The sequence below is a fragment of the Mirounga angustirostris genome, unplaced genomic scaffold (assembly GCF_029215605.1).
Source record: "Mirounga angustirostris isolate CCGP_5_RB_7025 unplaced genomic scaffold, mMirAng1.0.hap1 SCAF_5, whole genome shotgun sequence".
Lineage (NCBI taxonomy): Eukaryota > Metazoa > Chordata > Mammalia > Carnivora > Phocidae > Mirounga > Mirounga angustirostris.
The window spans coordinates 8,829,839-8,856,902 of NW_026991713.1; the positions used below are offsets into that span (position 1 = coordinate 8,829,839).

The following is a 27,064-nucleotide window of genomic DNA, read 5'->3' on the forward strand; positions in this document are numbered from 1 at the left end:
ATTCTAGTGACTTGTAGTTCTAAGAATACAACCTTCGGGTCACTTGATGACTCCAAGACTCAGATGTTACCATCCTAATTACCTTCAGGACATACTATTTTTATACATGACAACAAATCTTAAGCATGAGATGTCAGAGTACAAGTCCCATTTTCTTCTCCTAACTTGCCCACTGTCCTGTAATGCTTTAAAATTATTTTATTCCTGGCCAAAGAGGTTGAATGTTATTTTCTGCAGAAACTTTTAGGACTAGGAAGACCATCTATATTTATTTAAGTAATATAGGCCAATCCCTTACGAGAGATTTTCCCATACTGATGCTAGGAGAATTTAGATAGTGCCCTCAATTCTGGCTGATGTAAGTGAGGGGCTGAGTTATAAGTAAACCTAGATTTTTCAGACTGACTTGGTCTTCTATAGACATTTCGAAAAGTATTTAACTTACATATATTTTGTGCTTTGCTTTGCAGGAAATTGATGCCTTGTCAAAATGGAGATTAATCATTTGTGTTTGGGAGCAGCAGAACTGGGGATCAGTTGCCTCTCAAGAGTTTTATAAACCAATTATATTAACTCCTATTCCATTGCTCTCATCCCCATCTCACCTTCAAACTTGTCTTACCTATGGCATTCAGGAGGCAAGTGAAAAACTTCGTGAAAAATTACTCAGATGCCGAAATAAAAGTCAGAGAAGCAACTTCTAATGACCCTTGGGGTCCTTCTAGTTCTCTGATGTTAGATATCAGTGACCTGACCTTCAACACAATTTCTCTGTCAGAGATTATGAATATGCTATGGCAGAGACTCAATGATCATGGGAAGAACTGGCGCCATGTGTATAAATCCCTTACGCTAATGGATTATCTCATTAAGAATGGATCAAAGAAAGTTATTCAGCATTGCAAAGAGGGGTTCTGTAACCTTCAAACGCTGAAAGATTTTCAACACATAGATGAAGCTGGAAAAGACCAAGGTAAAAGAAATGCATACAGTGTGCCAATAAAGATTAGAGGTTTGGGAGGGGATCATTTTAAACCAGGAGCTGGGGAAAAGTTCTTCTTAAATGTGTTGGCCATCTTTCTTCTGGGACAGCTATAGTTTCCCTTTGTGTTGACTCTTGAGGGCCTTCAAGAACAATTTTTTCCCCCCAAAAGATGTGTAAAACTAACATACCAAGGTTCCTGATAAAATGATACCTCATAGAAAATGAACAAAGTGAATAAAACAGGAGGCATGGCGGCTTGGTATAATAATGTCACTGTAATTCGTAATTATAATTAGACTGGAATTCAGTCATAAGTGTAAGGAAGTGTTTCCAAAGACTATAGAATCTTCAAAGACTATCTAGACGGAAGTACTTATATGAATACAAGAATTTAGGTCATAAAGTAATCTTGTCGGGGGTGGAGGAGGAGGTGAAGTAGGGGAAGGGTGTGTGGAATACTGAACTGAGATGATTTGGTAGTGTCTGAGATCTACAATGCTAAAAGAATCAGCACTTCCTCCTCGTCTAATGTAAAATTATAATCTGTGCTTAAAGTGAATAGTCTTATGAATCATGAGAAGAGGATAAAATTCAGTGCAGTCTTTGTGTTAAGTATACATTTTTAGAATAGACTTTTTAAAAAGCAGTTTTAGGTTTACAGAAAAATTACACAGAAAGAACAGAGGTCCCACATAACCCTTCTCTATCCACGCGTTGTTTCTCCTATTAACATCTTGCATTAGTGTGGTGCATTTGTTACAGTTGACAAACCAGTGTTAATACATTAAAATCCTTTGTTTCCCTTAAGGCTCACTCTTTGTGTTCTCCAGTTCTGTGGGTTTTGAAAAATGCTTGTCATGTAGGTACCATTCCAGTATCATACAGAATGGTTTCACTGCCTTGAGAATGCTCTGTGCTCCACCTGTTGGTTTTTTCTCCCCTGCCTAGAACCCTTGGCAACCACGGATCTTTTTATTGTCCTTATTGTTTTGCCTTTTCCAGAATGTTGTATAGTTGGAATCATACAATATGAAGCTTTTTCAGACTCGTTTCTTTCCTTGACAGTATGCATTTAAGATTCTCCCATGTCCTTTTATAGCCCCAGAGTGCCTTTCTTTTTTTTCTTCATGTTTTAAAAATCAAATTTATTGTGATACAATTCAACATACCATACAGTTCACCCATTTAAAGTATACGATCCTGTGGCTTTAGGTATATTATTAATTTTTTAAAATTGTGATAAAATGTAAATAACAAAATTTGTCATTTTAAGTGTGTAGTTCAGTGGCATTGATTCCATTCACAGTGTTGCACAACTATCGCCACTGTTTCCAAAACTTTTCATCACCCCAGACAGAAACTCCATAACCATTAAGCAATGACTCTCCTGCTAACCTCTTATCTACTTTATGTCTCTGTACATTTGCCTATTCTGGGTACCTCACATAAGTGGAATCATATAGTATTTGCCCTATTCTGTCTGGCTTATTTCACATACCATAATGTCTTCTAGTTCATGTGTTGTAGGATGTTTCAAAACGTCATTCCTTTTATAGTTGTACAACATTCCATTGTATAAACATACCACATTTTGTTTATCTATTCATCAGTTGGTGGATTCTTGGGTTGTTTTCACCTTTTGGCTATTGTGAATATTGCTGCAATGAATGAAAACATCCAAGTGTCAGTTTGAGTCTCTGCTTTCAATTCCTTTGGGTGTATATTTAAGAGTGAAATTGCTGGATCAAATGGCAATTCTATGTTTGGGTTTTTGAGGGACCAGTAACTTGTTTTCCTTAGCGGCTGCACCATCTTACATTCTTACCAAGGATGTAAGAGGGTTCCTGTTTTTCCACATCCTTGTCAACACTTGTTATTGTCCATCTTTCTGATTATAGCCATTCTACTGAATGTGAAAAGTAGTATCTCATGTGGTTTCAATTCACATTTCCCTAAAGACTAATGATGTTGAGTATCTTTATATGCCCTTGTTGCCCATTTATAGGTCTTTGGAGAAATGTCTGTAGAAATCCTTTGTCCATTTTTAACTGTTTTTTTTTTTTTTTAATTGTTGAGTTTTAAGAGTTTATATATTCTGGATACAAGACCCCTACCAGATGGGTGATTTGTAAATATCTTCTCCCATTCTATAGGGTGTCTTTTTACTTTCTTATTAAATTTTCATGAAGTCCAATTTATCAATTTTTCCTTTGGTGCTTATGCTTTAAGTGTCATATGTAAGAAATCACTGCCTAATCTAAGTTCATGAAGATTCATACCTATGTTTTTTTTTTCTTAAGAGTTTTATAGTTTTAGCTCTTCCATATAGATCTTAGATCCATTTTGAGTTAATTTTTGTGTATGGTGTGAGGTAGAGGTCCAACCTCATTCTTTTGCATGTGGATATCCAGTTGTCCCACGACTACTTGCTGAAAAGACTATTCTTTCCCTCATTGAATTATATTGGCAGCCTTATGAAAATCAGTTGACCATAGATGTAAGGGTTTATTTCTGTACTCCCATTTCTGTGCTACTGATCTCTGTGTCTGTCCTTATGTTCCACACAATTTTGATTACTGTAGCTTTGTAGTAAATTTCAAAATAAAGTTGAGTCCTCCAGCTTTGTCCTTTTTCAATATTGTTGTGGCCTTTCTGGGTCTCATGCATTTCCATATCCAGTTTAGCATTAGCTTGTCAATTTCTGTAAAAAACACAACTAGAATTTTGATTGAGATTGCATTGAATCTGTAGATCAATTTCGAGAATATTGCCATCTTAACAACATCCGTTCCTCCAATCCAAGAACACAAGATGTCTTCCCTTTTATTTAGGGTCTTCTTTCATTTTTTTCATACATGTTTTGTAGTTTTCAGTGCACAAGTCTTAACATTTCTTTTGGTAAATTTATTTGTAAGTATTTTATTCTCTTTGATGCTATTGAAAGTGGAATTGTTTTCTTAATTCCATTTTCAGATTATTCATTGCTAATGTATAGAAATACAACTGATCAAGTTATTTTTGTATATTGGTCTTGTGTCCTACTACTTGCTGAACTCGTTTCTTTTTTTTAAGATTCCTTAGGATTTCCTACATGCAAGATCATGTCATCTGCAAATAGAGATAAGTTTTACTTTTCCTTTCCAATATGGATGTCTTTTATTTCTCTTTTTGCTTAATTTCCCTGTCTAAAACCTCCTGTACAATGTTGAATAGAAGTGGTGAGAGGAGACATTCTTGTCTTGTTCCTGATCTTAAGAAGAAAGCTTTCAGTCTTTCACCATTAGGTATGATGTTAGGTGTAGGTTTTTATAGATGTTTTTTATCATAAGGTTGTTGGAGTTCTATGCCTAGTTTGTTGAGTGTTTTTATGAGGAAAGGCTGTTGACTTTTGTCAAATGCTTTTTCTGCATCTATTGAGATGATTATGTTTCCCCCCTTTATTCTATTAATCTGGTGTATTACATTGATTGATTTCCATATGGGCACCAGCCTTGCATCCCTAGCATAAATCTCACTTGGTCATGATGTATAGCCTCTTTATTTTTGAACTGTTTACTTAAGGTCAGGTTTGAGGTTCAAAGATTTTTATTTTTTTTTTTAGCGAGAGAGAGTGCGCATGCGTGAGAGAGGATGAGCAAGGGGGAGGGGCAGAGGGAGAGGCAGAGAATCTCAAGCAGACTCCACACTGAGGAGCCTGACACAGGGCTTGATATCATGACCCTGAGATCATGACCTGAGCTGAAATCAAGAATCAGTTGCTTAACCGACGGAGCCACCCAGGCGCCCCAGGTTTGAGGTTTAATGATGAAATTGGAGAAAATCTTCGTGGGTTTTGATCATGCTGTGCTTCTTAGTCTAGAAATTGTAAAGGCATCAACCTCCATGAGGATTAAATTTATTATTAAAAATTAAAATAAAATACTAATAAAGATTTTGCATCCCCAAGAATTAGGTTTAAAAAAAAAGGCATAATAGTTTGGATGATAGTGAATGGAATATAATCATTTTTTTACTTTACAGAGCAGCTATTTTATCACTGTACTAAGTACTTTGATGATTTTTAAGTGGAAAGAGAGGATCAGCCCCTGCTCTAAAGAGTTTATGAGCTATTTTGAGAGATAAAATAGATAAGTATGAAATTATAAACAAACAAGCTTATTTATGCATTTATACCTTTTATGTGTACAAAGTATGGTATATTTGGATATGCTTAAACTCACTATCATAACGGTCTTTCAGATTTCCTAACAGTTGAGCTTAGGATCAAAGAAGTAAGTGCAAGTACACTATCTTGGACTTTGTAAATACTCTTGATGATTTGGTAGCACCAAGAGGACAAGAATAATATTACTTATTTCATTTTTATCTTTTATGCATTTATCTTTTTGTGTTTGTTTTCTAATGAGTGTAACATATTAGAATAGTAGCTCTTGGCATAATTTAATTTATACATAAGCAAATGTATATATATATTGGGGGTTGATGCATGCACAAAAATTTGTTACTAATTGGGTATGCGGTCAAAATAATTTGGGAACACTGGCTTTCAGGTTAAAGTCAGGCTCTTTAGCATATTCCCAATTGACCTTTCTACTCTTATTTCCTTAGTCTTCAATCTAATACACTACGTCTAGCATTACTAATGTATTATTTGCTTCCACCTCTCTGTGCTGATGCTTAAGATGTTTCTTCTTCCTTATAATGGTCGTTTCTTGCTATATGTTTGTTGAGTTCCTACTTAGTCATCAAATCCTAGCTCAGAGGTCTTTTCCTCTATATCTCCAACTATCTCTTCTTTTCCTCACTGGGCAGAATTAATTGCTGCAGCACTTCATTAATAATATCAGTGTGTGTTTTTTACAGTATATCCATTTGATGTATATGTGTATGTCATATATGTGTGCATGTGTGTGTATACATGTACATATATATGTACAGATATATTCTTGACTAGATTCTGAATGGTTTATGTCATATGATAATCATCTTTTTACCATCAGGCCTTGGTACATGCTAGACATGGGTAAATTTTTATTGAGTAGAAGTCATAAAAAAAGCAGGAGGCTTGAGGTAAGAAATGTGATCATTGAAAAACTACTCAGTGAGAATGATCTTATTGGATCAGAAGAGAAAAAAAGAGAGTGAAGTTTATACTGAGAAATTAATGAGAGAGAAATTGCAGTGATCCAAGTAATCTATAGCTGGATCCTACCTGAGATACAGGTTATCAAGAAGAGACAAAGAAAAAAAAAAGAAGAAGAAGAGACAAAGAAAAAAGATAAAAGCATAAGAAATTATAGAAAAAAGATCTTTTTTTTGTTTCCTTGATTGATTGGTTTTTACTCTGCCTAGAGTGCTCATCCCCAGATATCTGCACTGCTTTCTCACATACTTCAGCTCTCTGCTGGGAAAGTCATCTTATTAGTGAGGCCCTTTATATCTACCCTATTTATGAAAAATCAGCCTTATCCCTCTCTTTGCACTGATATACCCTAGCCACCTTCTGCTTTATTTTTCTTCATAGTTTTTCTTCTCTGACATAGGGCATATTTTATTTTATTATTTATTTGTTTTCTATCTCTTCCTACTAGAATGTAAGTTTCATGGGGGCAGGGTTATTTTATGTCTGCTTTGTCCATGTTCTATCTCCAACATTACAACAGTGCCTATCACACAGTGCCTGCCCAGTAATTAATAGAAGTATTTTAGTAGTCTCCCCTTATCTGTGGTTTTGATTTCCACAATTTCAGTTACCTGTGGTCCAGAAGCAGATGATCCACCTTCTGACATATTGTTCAGAAGGTTGGTAGGGCCTAGTGCCATATCACAATGCCTGTGCCATTCACTTCATTTCATCTCATCACATAGACATTGCATTATCTCACATCATCACATGAAGAAAGGTGAGTAGAGTACAATAAGATATTTTGAGAGAGAGACCCCATTCTATAATAACTTTTATTACGGTATATTGTTACAATTGTTCTATTTTATTGTTGTTAATCTGTTACTGTGCTTAATTCAGAAATTAAACTTCATTGTAGCTATGCGTGTGTAGGAAAAAAACACATATAAGGTTTGATACTATCCACAGTTTCAGGTATCCACCAGGGGTCTTGGAAAGTATTCCTCACGGCTAAGGGGAGGCAACTGGACTATAGGGGGGAAAGGTTGAGAAAACAATTTGGAAAACTTAGAGAACAGGAGAAACTTGTTTTCAAATAGTTTGTTAGTTAACATTTCAAATAAGGTTCTCAGTATGCTTTTCTTCAACCTCCAGACAGCTTTTCAGATAAAGTAAATTTAAAGCAATGAGTCTAATTATTAAACTGAAAAAATTTACAATAAATACATGATTTTCATTGTGTTTCCAGATCTTGGGGACACTCTATTGTATTATAGTTTTGGATTTTTTTAGGTTGACAATTGAACACATTGCTTTAAATTTAGAGATACTTTACCTGAAACAGTGTTTAGAATCTATAGAAAAACATTGAACATATTAATTTAAAATGTAACCAGCATACTGTTTAAGAATAAGTTTATTCTGTATTCCCCAACTTTTTGGACCCCCTATATTAGCAAACAAGTTTATAGCATTTAACTACATGACAAAGACTCTTCTAAACACTTTGCATGTATTAACTCATTTAATCTTCATAATAACCCTTTGAGACAGGTTGAATATTGGCCCCATTTTACTGATGAGGAAAGTAAGATACAAAGAGGTTGAAGAGCTAGTTCACACAGTTAGTTAGTGGCAGAGCCAAGATTATTAACTAGACGTTTTGACTCTAGAATCCATGTTCTTAATACTGTATTGTTGAATGAATGATTGAATGAATGAATGATGTTATCCCCATCCTGCTCATGCTGTTCTCTCTTCTGCATGCTGTCAACGGAGCACATAGGAAGGACCTGAGAACTGAACTAGTTGTGTTCATTAATCTGGGACAGGAACTGAGAAGTTTATCCTTTTTTTCATCTGTTTCAGAGTTATTTTAGGCCAAAGATGGTACAAGAAATGTATACTTAATACTCTTTACTTGCAGCAATCATGGCTTAAAATACCCTTCACTCAAATCTAACTAATTTTGTGGTCTTGGACAAATAGCTAGATGCAGTTGGCATGGCTGGGCCCGTTTCTTTTATCTCAGTTTTAGGGCCCATTACAAATTAGACTCAAACTCATCAGAAAGGGTGCCATGTTCCTACAGGTGATTCAGGGTCTCCAACTGATAGTCCCGAATCTCTTTGACATTCTCTCCCTTATGTGCACAGCATCTGTCAGAACACATTCATATACATGCCTATATCTCTTGCAAAACTGAATTTCTAAAGGGCAAGAACATTATCCCTAGCACTTACTACATTGCCTGGGAGTAGGATTACTCAATAGATATTAGATGAATGGATGACTAATACCTTAATACTTTTATACTTTTAGTGGATTTATAGCAATTGACTTTCTTTTAGGAATATAAAAAATATAAATGTCAAAGTTGACTCCTTTAACCATAAAATTTCCATCTCTTTACTATAAATTACTTTTTAAAATAGATTTTTAATGTTAACAGTGCTTTATTGAGATATAGTTTATATACTATAAAATGCGCAGATATTAAGTGTACAATTTGATGAATGTTGGTAAGTATAACCAATCACCCATATCAAGATAAAGAACATCTCCATCATCCCAGAAAGTTCCTTTATCCCCCTTTCTAGTCAATTCTCCCTCCTTCCCAGAGGCAACTGCTATTTTAATTTCTTCTGCTGCATAAATTAGTTGTGTTTGTTCTTGAAATTCACACAGATGGAAACATATGTATTCTTTTGCCTCTGGCTCCTTTATCTCCACTAATGAATGATTTTGAGACTCATGTATGTTGTTGCATATATCAGTAGTATCATTCCTATTTATTGGTGAGTCCTATTCCATTATATGAACATCTCACAGTTTGTTTGCCCATCTTCTGTTGATGGGCATTTGGTGTGTGTATAGTTCTTGGCTATATGAATAAAGCTATTATGAACATTCTTATGTAAGTCTTTTTGTGGCCATACATACTCAGTTCTGTTGGGCATACGCTTAGGAGTGGCATTTCTGGGTCATAGAGCAGGTGTATATTCATTCTTCTAAAGTGGTTTTTACCATTTTGTACTTCCACCAGCAGTGTTTGAGAGTTTGGTTGCTCCACATCCTTGTTAGTACTTAAATACTGTTATTCTTTTTTTATTTTACCAATCTGATGGGTATATAGTGTTGTTTCAATCTCAATTTCCCTGAAGAGTTGTTGAGCATCTTTTTGTATGATTTGTGGACATATGAACATCTTTTCCCTATTCAAGTGTTTTGCCTATTATCAATTTTTTTTTGCTTATTTTTGATTTAATTCATAAGGTTTCTTTATACATTTTGGATATGAGTCCTTTGTCAGATACATGGATTACAAGTATTTTCTCCAAGTTTGTGGCTTGTCTTTCACTTTCTAAATGTCTTTTGATGAAATGCAGTGTGTTTTTTCCCTTTATGGCTGAACCCTTTTGTATCTTGTCTGAGAAACTTGCCTACCCCGAGGCCATGAAGGAATTCTCTTATGTTTTCTTCCAGACATCTTACAGTTTTAGCTAGGTCTATGATTGATCTAGAATTAACTTTTGTGTATATTGTGAGGTAGAAGTAAAGTTCATTCTTTTCCATGAGGTATCTAGTTGTTTGAGTTATTAGATTTTAATAATAGAGCATTTTCATGTTTGTTATCTCATTTGAGCCTTACAACATCTTAGAGGAAGGAAAGATATGTGTTATCTCTCTTACAGAGATGAGGAGCTAACGCTCAGATAGATTAAATTATTTAGGTAAGGTTGCACAGCTAATTGATGACTGAACATGATTAAAGCTCATATATCTTAATACTGTTTAGTCCTATTCTATTATTATGCTACACAGCCTCTCCTAATTGAGTTTTTAAAAATATCCTAACAAAGTTTCACTGAACTACTAGAGTGAACTTAATTAAAATTGTCTGAAAAATACCCAGTTGAATGTTTCATACCATCAAATTATTTATTTATACAAATTATGGTATTCTTTTTATAAAACCAATTTAGGTTCTTGGAAATGTGTGCATTATAGATTTATGTACTACTTTATTCTCAATTAGGTAAGTCATGAGATTGCAGTTAATTTTGTTTAAATGGGCCATTTTATATGTACATACACTCATATTTAAATTAAAAGTAGATTTTTTTTTAAAAGGTACAAATTTTCAGGCGCCTGGGTGGCTCAGTCGGTTAAGTGACTGCCTTTGGCTCAGGTCATGATCCCAGGGTCCTGGGATCGAGTCCCACATCGGGCTCCCTGTTCAGTGGGGAGTCTGCTTCTCCCTCTCCCCCCTGCTCCTTCTCTCTCTCTTGCTCACGCTCTCTCTCTCAAATAAAGTAAATAAAATCTGTATTAAAAAAGGTTATGTTAAGCAGTTTTACTAGAAGTAACTTAGTACGCACTGGTGACATTACTGCCATTTTAGTTTTCCACCATCATTATCGGTCATCTAATTTGGGGAATTAGATGCTTCACACTTATATCCATGGCTGATTTTGCACAGCCTACCTCTCTGCCTCCAGGATTGGCCCTACCCATTTGCTCACTGAAGTCTGAATGTCTTAGAGTAGGAAGTAAGCCTTGTAAGCCAGAGTTAAGAGATATAAACCAAAATGTAAAAAGCAAAGACTCTGGAAGATGTGATTCATTTATATATTTATATATTTACATTTACAATATAATATACATTTATATATTTACATATATTTTGAGGAGCAGGAGGTTGTTTTTTGAGTGCAGGTTCTCACAGAAGGGGAGGAAACACTAGGAATTTGGGCCCTGAAAGGGTTTAGAGAAAGAGGGAAAGTGGGCAAGTAGGAGAAAAAGAGAATGATTGGAATTTCCCTTTCAAGGTGACTATAATAAATTAAACAGAGCCAAGATATCTGGAAAGAGTGAGTTCAAGAAAAAGAAAATATTTAAAAGTGTAAAAGAGTTGCTTTAGATTTTGGTTAGCTGTGTTAAGACACTAAAAGCTGAATAACTGAAATCTGAGGGTATTCCTTCTTGTACAGGAGGAACAGAATATGGGGGGGCGGGGGGGTGGTGTGAGGCAGGCAGTTCCCAGGCGTGCGGGGTAGTGGCTAAGCACTGTGGGAAGAATCTAGCTTCCCAGTGCATCAGACTTGATTTTCTCTCTATGGCAGTAGTCGGAATTCTTTAACAGACCCCCCCCCACCCCGATGAATGGTGGTGGGTGGATTCATTAGTGCGAGGTAGATGTGCTCATTTTCAGAGAGGTGGGTTAATTAACACAAGGCCACTGAACAAATGTCATTTCCTGTAACAAACATTCTTATAGTTTTGATGAACAAATGAATTTCCTTTAAACAAACACCCAGGCTTTGGGTCATCATAAGCCTGTTCTGTTATTGTTGAAAGTTACTTAAAAGTTATATTACTGTGAGTTCAAACAAAACCTTTATACCTAAAACAGTTGAGTATTTTGGATCACCTTTTGCTCCTTTGAACAAATATAGTCGTTGGTCATCACAACAGCAAGAAACAAACCATGAATCTATTTAAACTTAAATATGCTAGTCCAGCCAGTCTTCCCACGTTTCTCTTTACATATTGTACACACGTGGACAGCAAAGTACAGTAAACAAACAAGGGAGAATAACCAGTTTAGCACTTTGGTGCTATGTCAACACAATCACTCTCTTCTCGAGGTTCTCATCAAATAAAAAAGCTTACATTTGTATGCTAAATTCAGTCAAAGAAATTAAAGTCTGTATTGTGGTCTTTCTATAGAGCTAGTCTCTACCTTCTAGCTTATTATTACCTTTATGACTTTGGGAAAGTTTTTTACTTCCCCTAAACTTACTTTTCTCATCTGCAAAATGGACTTAGTGAGGACCGGAGATAATGTCTGAAAGTCAGACACCTAGTAAGTCATCAGTCAGTATTGACTAATACTATTAATCCTTGGCGTATTTTTACTTTTATTACTTTTACTTCCTGCAGTGTATGTTCATGTCCAAATAACGCTCAGTGCAACCATTCACTGGAAGGACTTTGCCCTGTTTCCGCAGTTTCCGCTCCTCCGATGCACCTTGCCCACGCATCTGTTGAAGCATGCTGCTGTATGACCCAAGTACCTGTCAGTCTCCTTCACTGGACTGCAGGGTTTAGAGAGCGGAAGTTACTTTACTGGTATCTCTGTTTCTTCACCCGGTTTGGTGGAGATGCCGAATAAATGTTTGCTGACTGAACAGCTGATTAGTGGGTACTGTAGGTCTGAAGGTGGGCTTGGAAACTTTTTAATTTTTTTTTCCATTGGTAGGTTTTAAGAGCTTCTCATTATCCTAAATGTTCTTCTGTTTTTCTACAGTGTTTCTACATATAGGTTTATTTTTATTTGTCCTGTTTAGTCTTTGGAGATCATTTTTGATGTGAGGATTCATGTCTTTTCTGTAAAATTTCCAGCCCCTTTTGCTCTGAATATTGCTTTTTTGTGATTACCATAATTTTCTTCTTTTGAAACTTCTTCTAAGTGAATACTGGGCCTTGCCATCTGTCCTTTATGACTTTTAATTAATCTTTTTAATCTTGTTGCCTCTCTGCGTTGTATTTTGGAAGAATTCCTTAATACTATTCTTCAACTACCAACTATTCTTCGATTATCTCTCCAACTGTTAAATTCTGGAGTTTATCTTGGATGTGGAGGGTTTTTTCTTTTTAATCCCACTGACTATAGTTTTCATTTCTAGGATTTTTAATTGGCTCTTTTCATATCCATCTATTTTTATTTCATTTCTGCCTATTTTTGTTTTGTTTCATAATCTCATATTTCTTGTTGTGGATATGATTCCTATATTAATCTCTCTCAATCGCATTTACTTAAAAATCTTTGTTTAGGGAGCGGCTGGGTGGCTCAGGTGGTTAAGCGTATGACTCTTGATTTCAGCTCAGGTTATGATTTCAGGGTCCTGAGATCAAGCGCCACATCGGGCTCATGCTCCGCGTGGTGCCTGCTTGGGATTTTGTCTCTCCTTCTCCCTCTGCCCCCCCACCCCCCCACCCCCGCTTCATGCATGCATGATCTTTCTCTCTCAAATAAATAAATAAATACACAAATAAATGTATAAATACATAAGAATAAAAATCTTCATTTACAATTTTAAAATCTAACAATATAGAATATTGATTTATAGAAGATCTTACAGAATCCTACAGAACATTGATTTCATTTAGAGTGAAATAGTGTTTTGATTGCTGCTTTTATCAGCCATCTTTCTTAAGCATTAGATTTAAAAAAAAAACTATTTTGGAATGTTAGTTTTCTATCTTGTTTTGACTGGGAGATTCTTCCTCCATCATCTATGTTCACCCTTTTATGTTGGTTTTCAGTTCTTGCCAGCCAGGTCCTTAGAGGCTCCCGTACAGCCCTTACAAAGGCATCTCAGGGCTCATGCCCTGTGATAGAACCAGAGTGTCTTAGATGCAGTCACTGAGGCGGGGATGGCTCGGTTTAAGCCTGCACACCTGTCTTCTGGCTTCCGGACCCACAGCTACAAATATGTGACAGCCCAGGAAGCAATTAGCAGCTGGTTTTTTCCCTTCTTTTTCTTTTCAGCCTTTTCTCACAAACATGGATACCCCCTAACATCAAAGAGTGAGACCAGCTCTGGCTCCCTAACACCTGAGGAGCTGAGCTCCTGGCTGCCAGATCAAGAGCCCAGCAGCCCTGGGGCTTCAGCCCTGCTCATCACCTTTTCATTTCTCATACATTTCTGGTTTGTGGAGGTTTTTATCTTGTTTTTGAGACTGGCAATGTCTATTATTGCTGTGTATTTGGAGCAGAGCAGAGGGGTACTTTGAAGCATGAACTTACTGTGCCAGCTTGACTGAAGGTTTTTTTTTTTTAACTTGAAAATAACACTGTTGGGGATACTTCTCCCCTCCCTCCCTACGCCCACACTCACTCTCACCTTCAGAGACATTGTGGAGGGTAGAGGGTAAAGGAGACTCGAGATAAGTAAATAATTCAGAACTCCACAGGCAAGATATGAGCAGGGCCTGAATTAAGGGAGATAGAGAAGAGAGGATGTGTTAGAAGATACTTAGTTGGTACCATCAGTAGACATGGGGTACTGAGTGTGGGGAGGTGAATGTTCATATTTCGGGCTTAGAATGGAGATAAAATTCATTGAGAAAGGAATAGAAGAAGAAGAAGAAATTTTGATTGGTTAGTGGGTCAGGTATGGAGGGAGGGGTGTTAGATATTTTATGACCACAGTTTCAAGCCTGATACATGTTTTTCTAGAAGTCTGGTGTGTGTCTTTGCTGCTGGCGCATCTCATTGCCCAACATTTTTGAATTTACCGTATTTCCAGATCCCTTTACATGATGCTCATTTGTGCATTTACAGACACTCCTCCCCTGCATTTGGGACATTTTTCCTCAGCATGTTCCTTCATTTATTTAACAGATATTTCTGAAGTAACTCTTAAGCAAACAGGTATAATTCTGGCCTTCATGGATGTTATGCTGTAATGGAGGAAAAAGACACTTATCAAATCAATAAGCAATTACAAGCTGTGGAAGTTCTGTAAGAGACAAGTGCAGGTGCCTGAGTGTGGAAACCAGGCCTGAGCACGTATGTGCAGGCCGAGCTGGGAGGGGCTTGCTCTCTCTCAACAGGAGGCTTCCTGAAGAAGTGAAGTCCAAGCTATTCCCTCTGCCTGGATGTCTGCAGGGCTGGCTTTTTCTTGCTGTTCAAGATGCAGGTGATACGACTTTTCTTCACTGCACCACAACTTGATGTTTAGCACCTCACTGTTCTTTATTTCCTTCAGAGCATTTATTTTTCTGAAATTATCTTGTCTTGGGAATCTCGTCTATTTTTTCCTCACTTGTGCTTCTAGAACAATTCCTGACTCACGTGTTCAAGAAGTGATCAAATGACTGCCTGAGTGAATAAGTGAGTATCTTGGGTATTGGTCTGGCACATAGTTGCTCTGGTGATTTGTATGTCCTTGTCCTTTGTCTGAGTTTGGGATGCCTCTGCAAGTTGGCTTTCTGTTTGTTCATTTTTTTATCCTGTTGACTCTCCCCTCCACTGGGCCTTTCTGATGGGGATTGCTGATGGAGCATACCACCCTCAGGCCAAGGGGATGGGCATGTGACTTTCAAGCTGGGCCAAGCCAAGTCATTCTCCTGGATTTTTCCAATTTGAATGAAGGAAGAGGGAGGCTTCTCAGGTGGCAGAGTGTGAGGCATGAGCTGTCTGTGGCCATGTCCACAGTCAGATGGAGGAAGCCAGTCTGCAGGAGGAGAAAATGAAGGTATTACACAAAGGAAAGAGGGCTGGGAGAGGGAAAAGGAGTCCTGGTAGTTCTCCAGTCTCTGCCTCTTTTGTACTTGAGGCCCAGTTTCACAACCCCTGGTTTTCCCATGGCCAGTTCCATTTGAGTTTCTGTCACTTAAAACCCAAAGATTCCTAATTAAAACAGAATATAGCTTTATTTTTACTTTACCCTTCACCTCAATGACAAGCTTTACGTCTTGATATATCTTTGGGTATTGATCTGTTTCATAGTTTGATTTCTCATTTCAGAGAATCCATGTTTTCTCCCTCCCTTTGCCTGTCTTTCTCCCTCTCCCTCCCACCTTCTTCCCCCCCCCCCTTTTTCTTTCTCTCTTCCAGACACAAAGGGTTACTTCCTACATGTGTTCTATTCCAGTACAAGTCTGCTTTAGTAAGGAGGAGATGCCATCTTGTTAGTACTATTGTTATTATTTAACTCATCCTTGAAGTATGTTTATTGGGTTCTTGGATTTTTTTTTCACTTTCAACTTCGATGCTTTAGAACAGCCAGGTTTCTACTCTCCAGCATCTCGAGGGTGGTGGGGAGGTAGCCAGGGCTGTGCACAACCTGGAGTGAGAAGTAAACCACTGTGGCTTGACCTTCCCCATCTGTCAACCTGCTCCCTCAGGGAGGAGCCCTGATGTTTCAGGGAGAAGTGCTTTGTCATTGTGGCTTTCTGCTTGATGTACCTGCTTGGACCTTTGAGCTTTTGTAGCTGCTTTCAAGTCCCACCAATTCATGCAGACTCCAAGTGAAATAATCCACATCTGTCCCATAATTTCTAGTTCTGACCTTTTGTAATTAGGGTGTTGCAAGAAACTCTTTCAGGCCAGGCAACTTTCTCAGGCAGCTACATTGTAAATTGGTATTCAGTATCTTTCATCCATCTGGTTCCATTTGCACTATGTCAAGGAGAAAATGGAGACTTTTGGTAATTTACTCCTTTATCAATTCATTTACACAGTAAAGATTTATTGAGTATCTCCTATGTGCCAATCATTCTTCCGGACACTGGAGATACTGGGTGAATGAGGTTCTCTGCCCTCATGGAACTTGTAGGTGAGGAAATAAACAGTAAACAAATAAACAAATGTATATAAAAATATTATTATATATTATTATGTATATATACAAATAAATATACACAAAAATATACATTTATATATACACATACACATGTAGGTAAGAGAATAGAGAGTGATGGGAATGGGGCTATTTTAGAGAGGGTGGGCAGAAGGAAGGCTTCTCTGAGGAGGTGACATTTGAGTAGAGACTTGAATGAATTAGGGACCTAACCATGCAGAGTCCCTGGAGGAAGCAACAGCTAGCACACAGCTTGAAGGAGACACAGAGCCTGGTGTGATTACAGAAGAAGGCAGTCAGAGTGGCTAGGGTAGAGGGAGAGAGAGGAAGCAGAAGGAGATGAGTTTTTGTGAAGTTAGAAATGGAAAAACAAGTTTTTCACCCCTTCCCCAAACCAAGCTACGGCAGTTTTCCAGGGAAAAAGTCGTGTCTGGCACGTTGTCCCCAAGGGCTGACAGTCCCAGCAGGCTTCTATCAGGCGACACTGAGTGGTAACCCAAAACACTGCGGGATTTTTTGTTTATGGACTACAAATTAACTCATAGGAAATTGAAGGTATCAAGAATGATACAGTTCACAGCTGTTATAAAAGAAGTTTGGAAGGAGTAAGTGACTAAAAAATGAGATTAAGAGTAGATAAAATAATCTTGGGAAAGACGGCAACTTGAGCAAAGGTCTCTGCCACTGTCCATAGCAGTCCTTAATGAAATGACTGGCAGAGAACAGGTTGGCCTCTTTTGTCTAAATGCACCCTGCATTTAACCATTTCTCATTACTTCCACTGCTAGTAAGTTATAGTTGGATGTATTAACATTTCAATTCATCACGCTTAGAGCCCAAAATGAACATAGTAGTGGATCTTTAGGGACTTTTCATTTCACTTCTGCAAGAAGACTTGGGAAAACATGAGATGTTATAATATGAGTTGGTCTGAAGATGTGGAGAGGGAAGTGGTTTTCCTTCATCATTTTTCATGGGAGGGGATTGAGAATAGTAACAATAATACTATATACTGGAGTGAGTATACTTTTATATCTGTGAATTACACTGAACAGATACGCTTCTACTGGTTTTCACATAGAAAACTCAAGCACAGACAGACCGCCTAACATACCAGAGTCACACAGATGGTTAAGGACAGCATTGTCGTAGGTCTGGTCTTAGACTGTGCTCTGGCACTCTATTAATGGCACCAAGTTGTTTTGATAAGATGTTATGTCAAAGAAAATCTAATTGCCCTCCCTACTCTTGCCCCACCCCAATTGTACTCCTTTAAGGTAGCAGATATTAACATGTGGGGACCCAGCTGGTCGTCTGCCTGCCCATCCATCCATCCATCCATCCACCCACCCATGTACTTCTCTATCAACTTCTCTCTCCTATACATACACAATGATTGATTTTCCTCTGTGCTTTACCAATTTGAATCATACCATGCATATTACTTTAAATCTTTAGCTATATGTCATGGTAATATATCTAGATCTAACTCATTTCTCTTTTATGACTGTATTGTTTGATTTATTGCAGAGTATATATTGCTTTTAAAAGGAAATAGCATATTTAAAGTGAAAACTTTCATGTCAATATGTGATATGATTTCATCATACATTTATTTTCTTCTTAAAGTGTAAGAAACGGAGTACTTACTGACAATTCCAATGAAACTTAGTTTTCCCTGTACATTTGCTACAGATTTTTTTTGCTTTGCTACATTGCTTACATTTTTTTCCCTAATTTTCTTTAGAATAAAAATTAATTGTAACCTCAATGAATATTTTCTTACCTATGCAAATTCAATGTATTTTTCAGGTTATTATATCCGGGAAAAGTCTAAGCAAGTCATAACATTGCTGATGGATGAACAGTTGCTGCATAGAGAGAGGGAAGTAGCATGTCGGACAAGACGGCGCACCTCCTACTCTATGACATTTCCTAAAAGATTACCTGGTACAGCTAACTCACCAACAGCATGTGCTTCTGCCCACACACCAGAAACTCCTGCTTCAGAGAAGAAACGTAAGCTTCTCAAGGTTGCAAGGCTACGTAATAAAAGTACGTATAATGAACACTGTCCTACAGTGTAGTAGGTATCATTTAAGAACAATTAAAAAATATAAAACGTTAGGTTTTAGTACTGAAATATTAATACTGTATGAGTACTCCTATTACTATGTTAGACATTGTACTGTATAAAACAAAGATGAAGAATAATAGTAGAAAATTTTATGACTATTTTCTGAATGCAGTTTATCTGGGTTTCAAATAAAATGGGATTTTTGAGCTTAAATGGTATTAAAGTAGTGACTACTTATTTGGCATCATAATTCATTTTAAGATTTTAATCATAACTGGAATGTGAGACTCAAGGTCTGGGTATCTGTGCATTTTGTGCTGTTTGATCCTACCAATCAAGAAATTAACATTTTCTTAAATGTGCCTCAGAATTCTGAAAGTCTCTAAAACTCCTACAGGACGACAGTGCCTCGTATTTTATAACTCTTTCCTTTGCTTAAAATTTTAAATATGAACTGAACGTTTTTTTAGAAAAGGGATTTTTTTGTAATGTTATAGAAGTCAGTAGGAAAATGCGATTATCTTTTCTACTAAATTTGCTAAAATATAAAAGAATGCCATTGTGCTCTGTCTTCTCCAGTACAAACCCTGTTGATAAGTTTTGTATAAGGAATGGCCAGTTTGAGGAAGCAAAAAACATTAAAGAAATGTGACTTGACTCACTGTTCCTTGAAAGGAACTAAACTTCAGGTGCTGTAAGTGAGGGACACAGCAGGAGTAACATAGAGTTAAAAGTATTTTCAGAGGCTTGTCTCCTAGCTTTATCATGTAACTCTATTAAGCAAGATCCTGAAAGAACTGCAGGTATTCAGTATGAACAAATGTTCCAAATGTCAGTTAAGTATGGAAATTAAGAATGTTAATAGTAATACCAACATGGAGCAATCCTGCTAAAAATCACTGAAGTACTTCTCTGACTCAGTCAGGAGTTCTCAAATGTTCACTCAGTTTGTGCTTGTGTGGACTGGAGAGATGGAAAGACAGTAAAAGACAGCAAATGCCATCTATATGCTTCTAAAAGTAGTGAAACCTCTTTCTTTAGGGTAGCCATTTTATTTTGAAATAAACCAGGAGTGGTAAGAGATCCATTCCGAAATTTTCTCATGGGAGCTTTCAGTTCAAACTAACACAGCTTGTGTTATACGGAGTAAAATCACCAATTATAATTCACCCAGAGTTTCTTCACTCCTTTTGCTACTTCTCTGTTGCCTTTCTTGTTCTCCCTCCACTGCTTTTCTCTCTTCCTTTCTCTTTCATTGTAAACTTATATTTATGGAATTTATTTGAAATCTAGATATCGAGCAGAAATTTGGAGCTATAGCAGTGAGGAAAACATAGTCCCTTTCATCATGGAGCAAATATTCTAGTGACAGAGACGGCTACTAACCACACATAAACAAAATAGATATAAAATATTATGTTAGGAACAAGTTCTATAAATAAAAAGAAAGCAGTATTAGGGGACAGAGAGTGACAAGGATGGCTTTACTTTAGGTCAGGGAGTGAGGGAAAGCCTTTTGGAGGAGGTAGAAATTTAGACAGAGACCCAAATGAAATGAGGGGACAATCCATGTATATCTGGGATGTTCCAGGCAAAGGAAACTCCAGGTGCAAACTGGAGGGAGCTTGGCTTACTTACCTGTAAGCTTAGGAAATGAATCTTTAAATTGCCAAAGAAGTAGCCCAGCCCTGAGCCATTTTTATGATTCATATAAGGAAATCAAGTTTATTGCTTTATAGTCACTGCTTTTTTTTTTTTTAACCCCAAATGATATTTGCTAGCTTTATGACACATCTTATTCACTAAACTGAGCTTGGAATGACTTTTAACTATTTTTAAAAAGTCAGTCTACCTTCAAATGAAGTTTTGCTACAATTTTTTTTTCATATCACTAAACATGTATTGACTACTTACTAAATGCCAGACACTGTTCCAGGACTGGTAACCAAATTGGGTGTATTTCTGCTCTCTTGGAAGTTATATCTGGTGATGGCTTTCAGCCTGTTTAAAAAAAAAAAAGATGTTCAAAAGGAGTTTTGGTGAATGATAGAGTCATCAAAATGAATTTGTAGTAAGAGTACTATTTGAAAGTGAATAGTGAATGTTTGGGTGTAAAAACTTAGTAAATTTGTTAAAAATCTGTTAAATTATTTTAAAACTTCGACTGGAGAGGGAGACAAACCGTAAGAAACTCTTAATCTTAGGAAACAAACTGAGGGTTGCTGGAGTGGTGGGGGGGTGGCAGAGATGGGGGGTTGCTGAGTGATGGACACTGGGGAGGACATGTGCTATGGTGAGCGCTGTGAATTGTGTAAGACTGATGAATCACAGACCTGTACCTCTGAAACAAATAATACATTATATGTTAAAAAAAAGAAGAAGAAGAAGATAGTAGGAAGGGAAAAATGAAGGGAGGGAAATCAGAGGGGGAGACGAACCATGAGAGACTATGGACTCTGAGAAACAAACTAAGGCTTTTAGAAGGAGGGGGATGGGGGGTTGGCTTAGCCCGGTGATGAGTATTAAGGAGGGCACATATTGCATGGAGCACTGAGTGTTATACGCAAACAGTGAACCATAGAACACTACATCAAGAACTAATGATGTAATGTATGGTGACTAACATAACATAATAAAATTTTAAAATATTTTTAAATATTTTTATTTAAATAAAATAAAAACTTCGTTTATCCATCACTATGTATATATACACATATGCATACTAGCTATATAGATGTGTGTGCGTTCAAAAAAGAGTAATTGTATTAAGCTTAGCAATACTAACCGTTTCCATGTAGGCATTGAATCTGAAGCTGTATTTTTTTTTTTTTTTTTTTTTATTTTCAAAGATTTATTTATTTGAGAGAGAGAGCGTGTGCGCACAGAGGGGGAGGGACAGAGGGAAAGAATCTTCAAGCAGACTCCCTGCTGAGCATGGAGCCCAACATGGGGCTAGATCTCACAACCCATGAGATCATGACCTGAGCTGAAACCAAGAGTTGGGTGCTTAGCCGACTAAGCCACCCAGGCACCCCAGAAGCTGTTTTTTTTTTTTTAAGATTTTTTATTTTATTTATTTATTTATTTATTTGACAGAGAGAGACACAGTGAGAGAGGGAACACAAGCAGGGGGAGTGGGAGAGGGAGAAGCAGGTTTCCAGCAGAGCAGGGAGCCTGATGCGGGGCTTGATCCCAGGACCCTGGGATCATGACCTGAGCTGAAGGCAGATGCTTCACAACTGAGCCACCCAGGTGCCCTCGGAAGTTGTATTTTAAAGGAAGAAAGAAAAATGACAATTTGGTGTGTGGGGGGGGTTGCTGAGGGAGATAAGAAAATAAATTGGGGGAGCATTCTTAGTGGGACAGAAGTAGCAAATGAAAACTTGGAGAAAGGTGCATCGATTAGAATTAGGTGTTCCCAGAAGTGATGGTAGAAGAGGCCACAAAAATGTTAACAGCTTAAACATAACAGGATTTTTTTCTCTCTTCTAGAAATAATCCAGAACTAGATATTCTAGGACTGATATGGCTCTTCATGATGTCAGGGACCCAGGGGTCTTTCTGTCTTGTCGTTCCACCAGACTCATCATGTAACTTCCACTTCATGATCCAAGATAGCTGTTTGAGCTCCAGCCATCACATCTGACTTCTAGCCAGTAGGAAGAAGACCTTGAAAATATGAATATTCTAGGGGTACCAGTCGGTTAACTCTCTGCCTTCAGCTCAGGTCATGATCCTGGGATCCTAGGATCGAGCCCTGGGTCGGGCTCCCTGCTCAGTGGAGAGTCTGCTTCTCCCTCTGCCCTTCCCTCTGCTTGTGCTCTCTCTCTCTCAGATAAATAAATAAAGTCAAAAAAAAAATATGAATACTCATTCCCTTTAAAGACACTTATTGAAGTTGCTCATAACATGTTGGCTTGCATATTATTCTTTAGCACTTAGTCACTCGACACTCCTAGCTGCAAGAGAGGCTGAAAAATGTAGGCTTTATCCTGGACAGCCTTGTGCCCTGATTAAAGTTAGAGTATCTATTGTTAAGGAAGGAGAGAATAAATATATGGGAGAATAAATAGTTCCTACTGTAATGGTAAAGAAAACAAGAAACAAATTAATCATGTTAATGCATGGTTGTCAGACTAAATGGAATAGAAAACATAAATTTGAATATGTCGGAAACTGTAGACAGGTCATTGAGAGTTAATAAAGGGCATAATGAGCAGTATTTGGAGATTTCACTTCAGTACCACTAGCAGCTAGGAACTACTGTAGGCCTCGGAGAACAGAAGGGATGTTTAGCTTAGTCACAGAACTTAGCTTTCTTATTACTGAAAACAGCTGTTGGTGGAAGATAATTCTTATTGCTTTGTGTAGAAATGAAGGTGATACGAATTGGAGGGAAGCTCTGTAAGAGACCGTTGTTTCAATCCAGCATCTCGCTCTAGGGTTATTGAAATGAGGGAAAGGTAATGTGTAAAGACAGAATATAGAGAAGAAATGGGGTAAGTAGATGATGTATTGGAGAAGAAAGAGAAATTGAAAACGGCTAACATTTCAGTTAGAGAGGCAAGTGATGATATTACGCAGGTGCATTTCCATCAGGCGGTATTTAAAGACATCTCTAAATTATTTAGTTATATTGAAATGTAAAGTTGAATGCATTGCTAGAAATGTGATTCCCAGGCTTTAGGATCTAGAGCTGAAACAGCTGTGCCTAGCTTCTTTGTGGTAAATTAGCAAGGGAAAATGTACTTTGGAGAAGGTGTTATGCACACATTACTACCTCTACTCCTTTTTTTTTCTATTCCTAAATGTTTTCCCCGAAGTTTTAATTGTGGTAGATGGCTTGGAAAATTTTTGTTTAGGTGATTTTATTGTTTGAAGGAAGAGATGGATTGAATGATAATTGTTGTTTGATGTACATGTACTCTTACTACAAATTCATTTCCATGATGCCTCATTCACCAAAACTTTTTGAACATCTTTATTTATTTATTTGTAAATATTTTATTTATTTATTTGACAGAGAAAGACACAGCAAAAGAGGGAACACAAGCAGGGGGACGGGGAGAGGGAGAAGCAGGCTTCCCTTGAGCAGGGAGCCCGATGTGGGGCCCAATCCCAGGACCCTGGGATGGTGACCTGAGCCGAAGGCAGACGCTAACGACTGAGCCACCCAGGCGCCCCTTGAACATCCTTTCTTAAAAACAGACTGAAAGCTATCACTAGATATAACCTCCAAGAGAGCAGAAATACACAAAAACTACATGTGCACAGTTACAACTTGGCTTCTCTGAGCTGTAAGCATCAGTGTCACACCCTTTCCTTGGAGGTGATAATTGTAAAAACCATCACCAGAGATATTGCTTACAACCAGACCAGCAAAGCATTACCTCTGTTGGTCATCCGATCTTCCATAAAGAGCTCTTTAGTGATATTATTCTTTGCAATGGAACTTTACTTGTATTAGAGAAGGATTACTCTGGTCTAGGTTAAATGTAGTAAAAATCATGTATGTTTCCTGTTGGACCAAAAGTAAAACTTCAAAGTAGTTGTCATGCTTTTATAAGCACAAACACCAGTGTTGATGTTACTTCCTACAGTGAACCTTGTACTAACAGAGTCAATGTGGAGTCACACTTGGTTGCTGTGTCACACAGAGTCTAGATAGCAGGGCTTACGGTACAAATGGCAGTTCCTACTAAAACATCTGCACTGATGAATGTCAAGCAGTGATTTTTTCAACTTAAACAAATGTACAATAAAGAAAATAACAAAATAACAGTAGCTTCAATCTCTATCACCCTAAACCAACCACCGTTAACATCTTAGAATATTCACTTCCAGTCTGGTTCTTTTCCTTCTTTTTTATTTTTATTTTTTTATTTTTAAGTAATCTCTACACTCAGTGGGGGGCCCAAACTCACAACCCCAAGATCAAGAGATCAAGAGTCGCAGGCTTTACCAACTGAGCCAGCCAAGTGCCCCTATTTTCCTTCTTTTATTTTGTTTCAGAAAAAAATTGCTCTATTCTTGTAAAAACAATACAGGCTCAAAAACACTAAAGAATCAATCATTTCCAATCTCATCATTCAGAAATAGCCATAATTCATGTCAGATGAGTGTAAATTCCAGGCATCTTTCTGTGCATATATACATATAGAAAATGGATAACTAGAGAGAACTTATTTTTATAAAAATGGCATTGTACTGGATGCATTTTTTTTTTACTAAAAGATATTTTGGGTCTACTTCTAGTGATAAGACTTACTCGGGGCTCCAAGAAACTCATTTATTGCAGAGTAACCAAAGGCTGTAAATGATGAACCATCACGACATTTCTGGCCTCACTAGGGGCAGGGGAAGTCTTCAAAGATCTTGCCTTCCAAAAATTTGAATTAATTAATTTAATTTAATCAACAAAATAAGAACAGGACATGTGAGCTAGAGTCAGAGTGACTTGGAGCTGGTGCCTGTCGGAGTTGAATTGTTTAGCGGCACTTGTCAATAGTTAAGAAAATGGTTTGGGGCCTGACTTGAGCATTGGGAAGGAAAGCCTGGGTTTGCTGTGCTGAACCCAGACACTCCAGGTGGGGCTGAAGTGATTCAAGGTAGTTTTCTCTGGAAGAAAAAAGGTCAGTTCACAAGTTAGGATTCACAAGTTAGGATTCCCACTAATTAAAGTCAGGCAATGAGCTCGCAATCCATATTACCAACCAGGAAAAAATGAATAGCCCCCAAAGATTGTAGGTAGTAGAAAGGTCAGATACATGATGTAGAATAGATATGCATTTAAATATCTAAATAAATAAAGGGTGTAAGCACAGTGTTGATATGGGGAGGTGATGCATGTGTCAGAGAGGGGTATAAGGAAAATCTCTGTACTTCCCTCTCAATTTTGTTGTAAACCTAAAATTGCTCTGAAAAATAAAGTCTTCAAAAGACATACACACAAGCAAAAGCGTCAAAACTGAATTTATCCTTCTCTAAATTAATCTAGCTATTCAAATGTCAGTTATATCTGTCATCGCCTGGCTCCTTGGGCCAAACCAAACTCTAAAAATTAAAACTGTTTTACTTAAAAAAAAAAGATTATGGGGAACCTGGGTGGCTCAGTTGGTGAAATGTCTGCCTTTGACTCAGGTCATGATTCCGGGGTCCTAGGATCGAGCCCCACATTGGGCTCCCTGCTCAGCGGCGAGTCTGCTTCTCCCTCGGCTTCTCCCTGCTTCTGCTCTCTCTCTCAAATAAATAAATAAATAAAATCTTTTGAAAAATGGATTATTAGGCATGCATATATGAATTTGAAAAATGGACACTTACAGAAATGAGAAAAACCATTGAAATCAAAAATTTAATTTGAAATCAAAAACTTAGTTTAGTGAACTAGAAGATCTGTCCAAAGGAAAAGGAAAACACAAAAGCAGTGTTAAGACATGCAGGACACATCTGCAGGAGAATGACAGTTACCCTGCCAGTGACCTCTCCTCTTCAGCTACAGTGGAGGCCAGATGACAGTGATACAGCATTTTCAAAGTGCTTAGAGAAAATAACAGCCTGTGATTATGTACCCAGCAAAACTGTCATTCGGAGATAAGGGTGAAATATTTCACTTACAGATAAATAAAAACCTGAGAGCTTACCACCAAGAGACCTTCATTAAAGGATATACTTCAAAAAGAAGGAAAATTATTCCAGAAGAATGGTTGGAAATGCAAGAGGGAGTGACTAACAAGTAATAAACGTGTATATAAAATAAACACTTTCTGTGTAAAATAGTAATCTTACTTTTGAGTTTGAAAAACAACTAAAGTAGTGGGTAGCCATGGTATTTAAGTTGAAAGTGAGTCTACAGAATTCAGTGTTCTAAGATCCTTATATTTTTTGAGAGAAGGGTAAGGATATTATTTGACCCTCAACTTTTATTTTATTTTTATTTTTTAAAAAGATTTTATTTGGGCGCCTGGGTGGCTCAGTTGGTTGAGCGACTGCCTTCGGCTCGGGTCATGATCCTGGAGTCCTGGGATCGAGTCCCGCATCGGGCTCCCTGCTCGGCAGGGAGTCTGCTTCTCCCTCTGACCCTCCTCCCTCTCATGCTCTCTGTATCTCATTCTCTCTGTCTCAAATAAATAAATAAAATCTTTAAAAAAAAAATAAAAAAAAAAAAATAAAAAAAAAAAAATAAAAAGATTTTATTTATTTGTAAGAGAGACAGAGAGCACAAGCAGGGGAGTGGCAGGCAGAGGGAGAAGCAGGCTTCTCACTGAGCAAGGAGCCCCATGCTGGACTCGATCCCAGGACCCTGGGATCATGACCTGAGCTAAAGGCAGACGCATAACCCACTGAGCCACCCAGGTGTCCCAACCCTCAACTTTTAAAAGTAAATGTGCATCATAAACTTGAAAGGTGTAACCCCAAAAGAAGAGAAGTAGAGTGCATAAATTCCAAAGTAGTGAAAAAATAGAATGAGAAAATAAAAGTTTATAAAGAGCAAGAAGCATAGG

The 27,064-nt window shown here is 37.5% G+C and overlaps 1 protein-coding gene across 1 annotated transcript in view; it reads left to right on the top strand.

Moving 5' to 3' along the window:
- The first annotated feature begins 624 nt into the window (after positions 1-624).
- Positions 625-27,064, top strand: part of ENTHD1 (ENTH domain containing 1) — a 104,271-nt gene continuing 77,831 nt past the window's right edge. Inside the window, exons 1-2 of the mRNA XM_045872487.2 lie at positions 625-973; positions 18,299-18,541. Coding sequence (XP_045728443.2) covers positions 625-973; positions 18,299-18,541 — 592 coding nt within the window. The remainder of the gene's footprint in view (positions 974-18,298; positions 18,542-27,064) is intronic.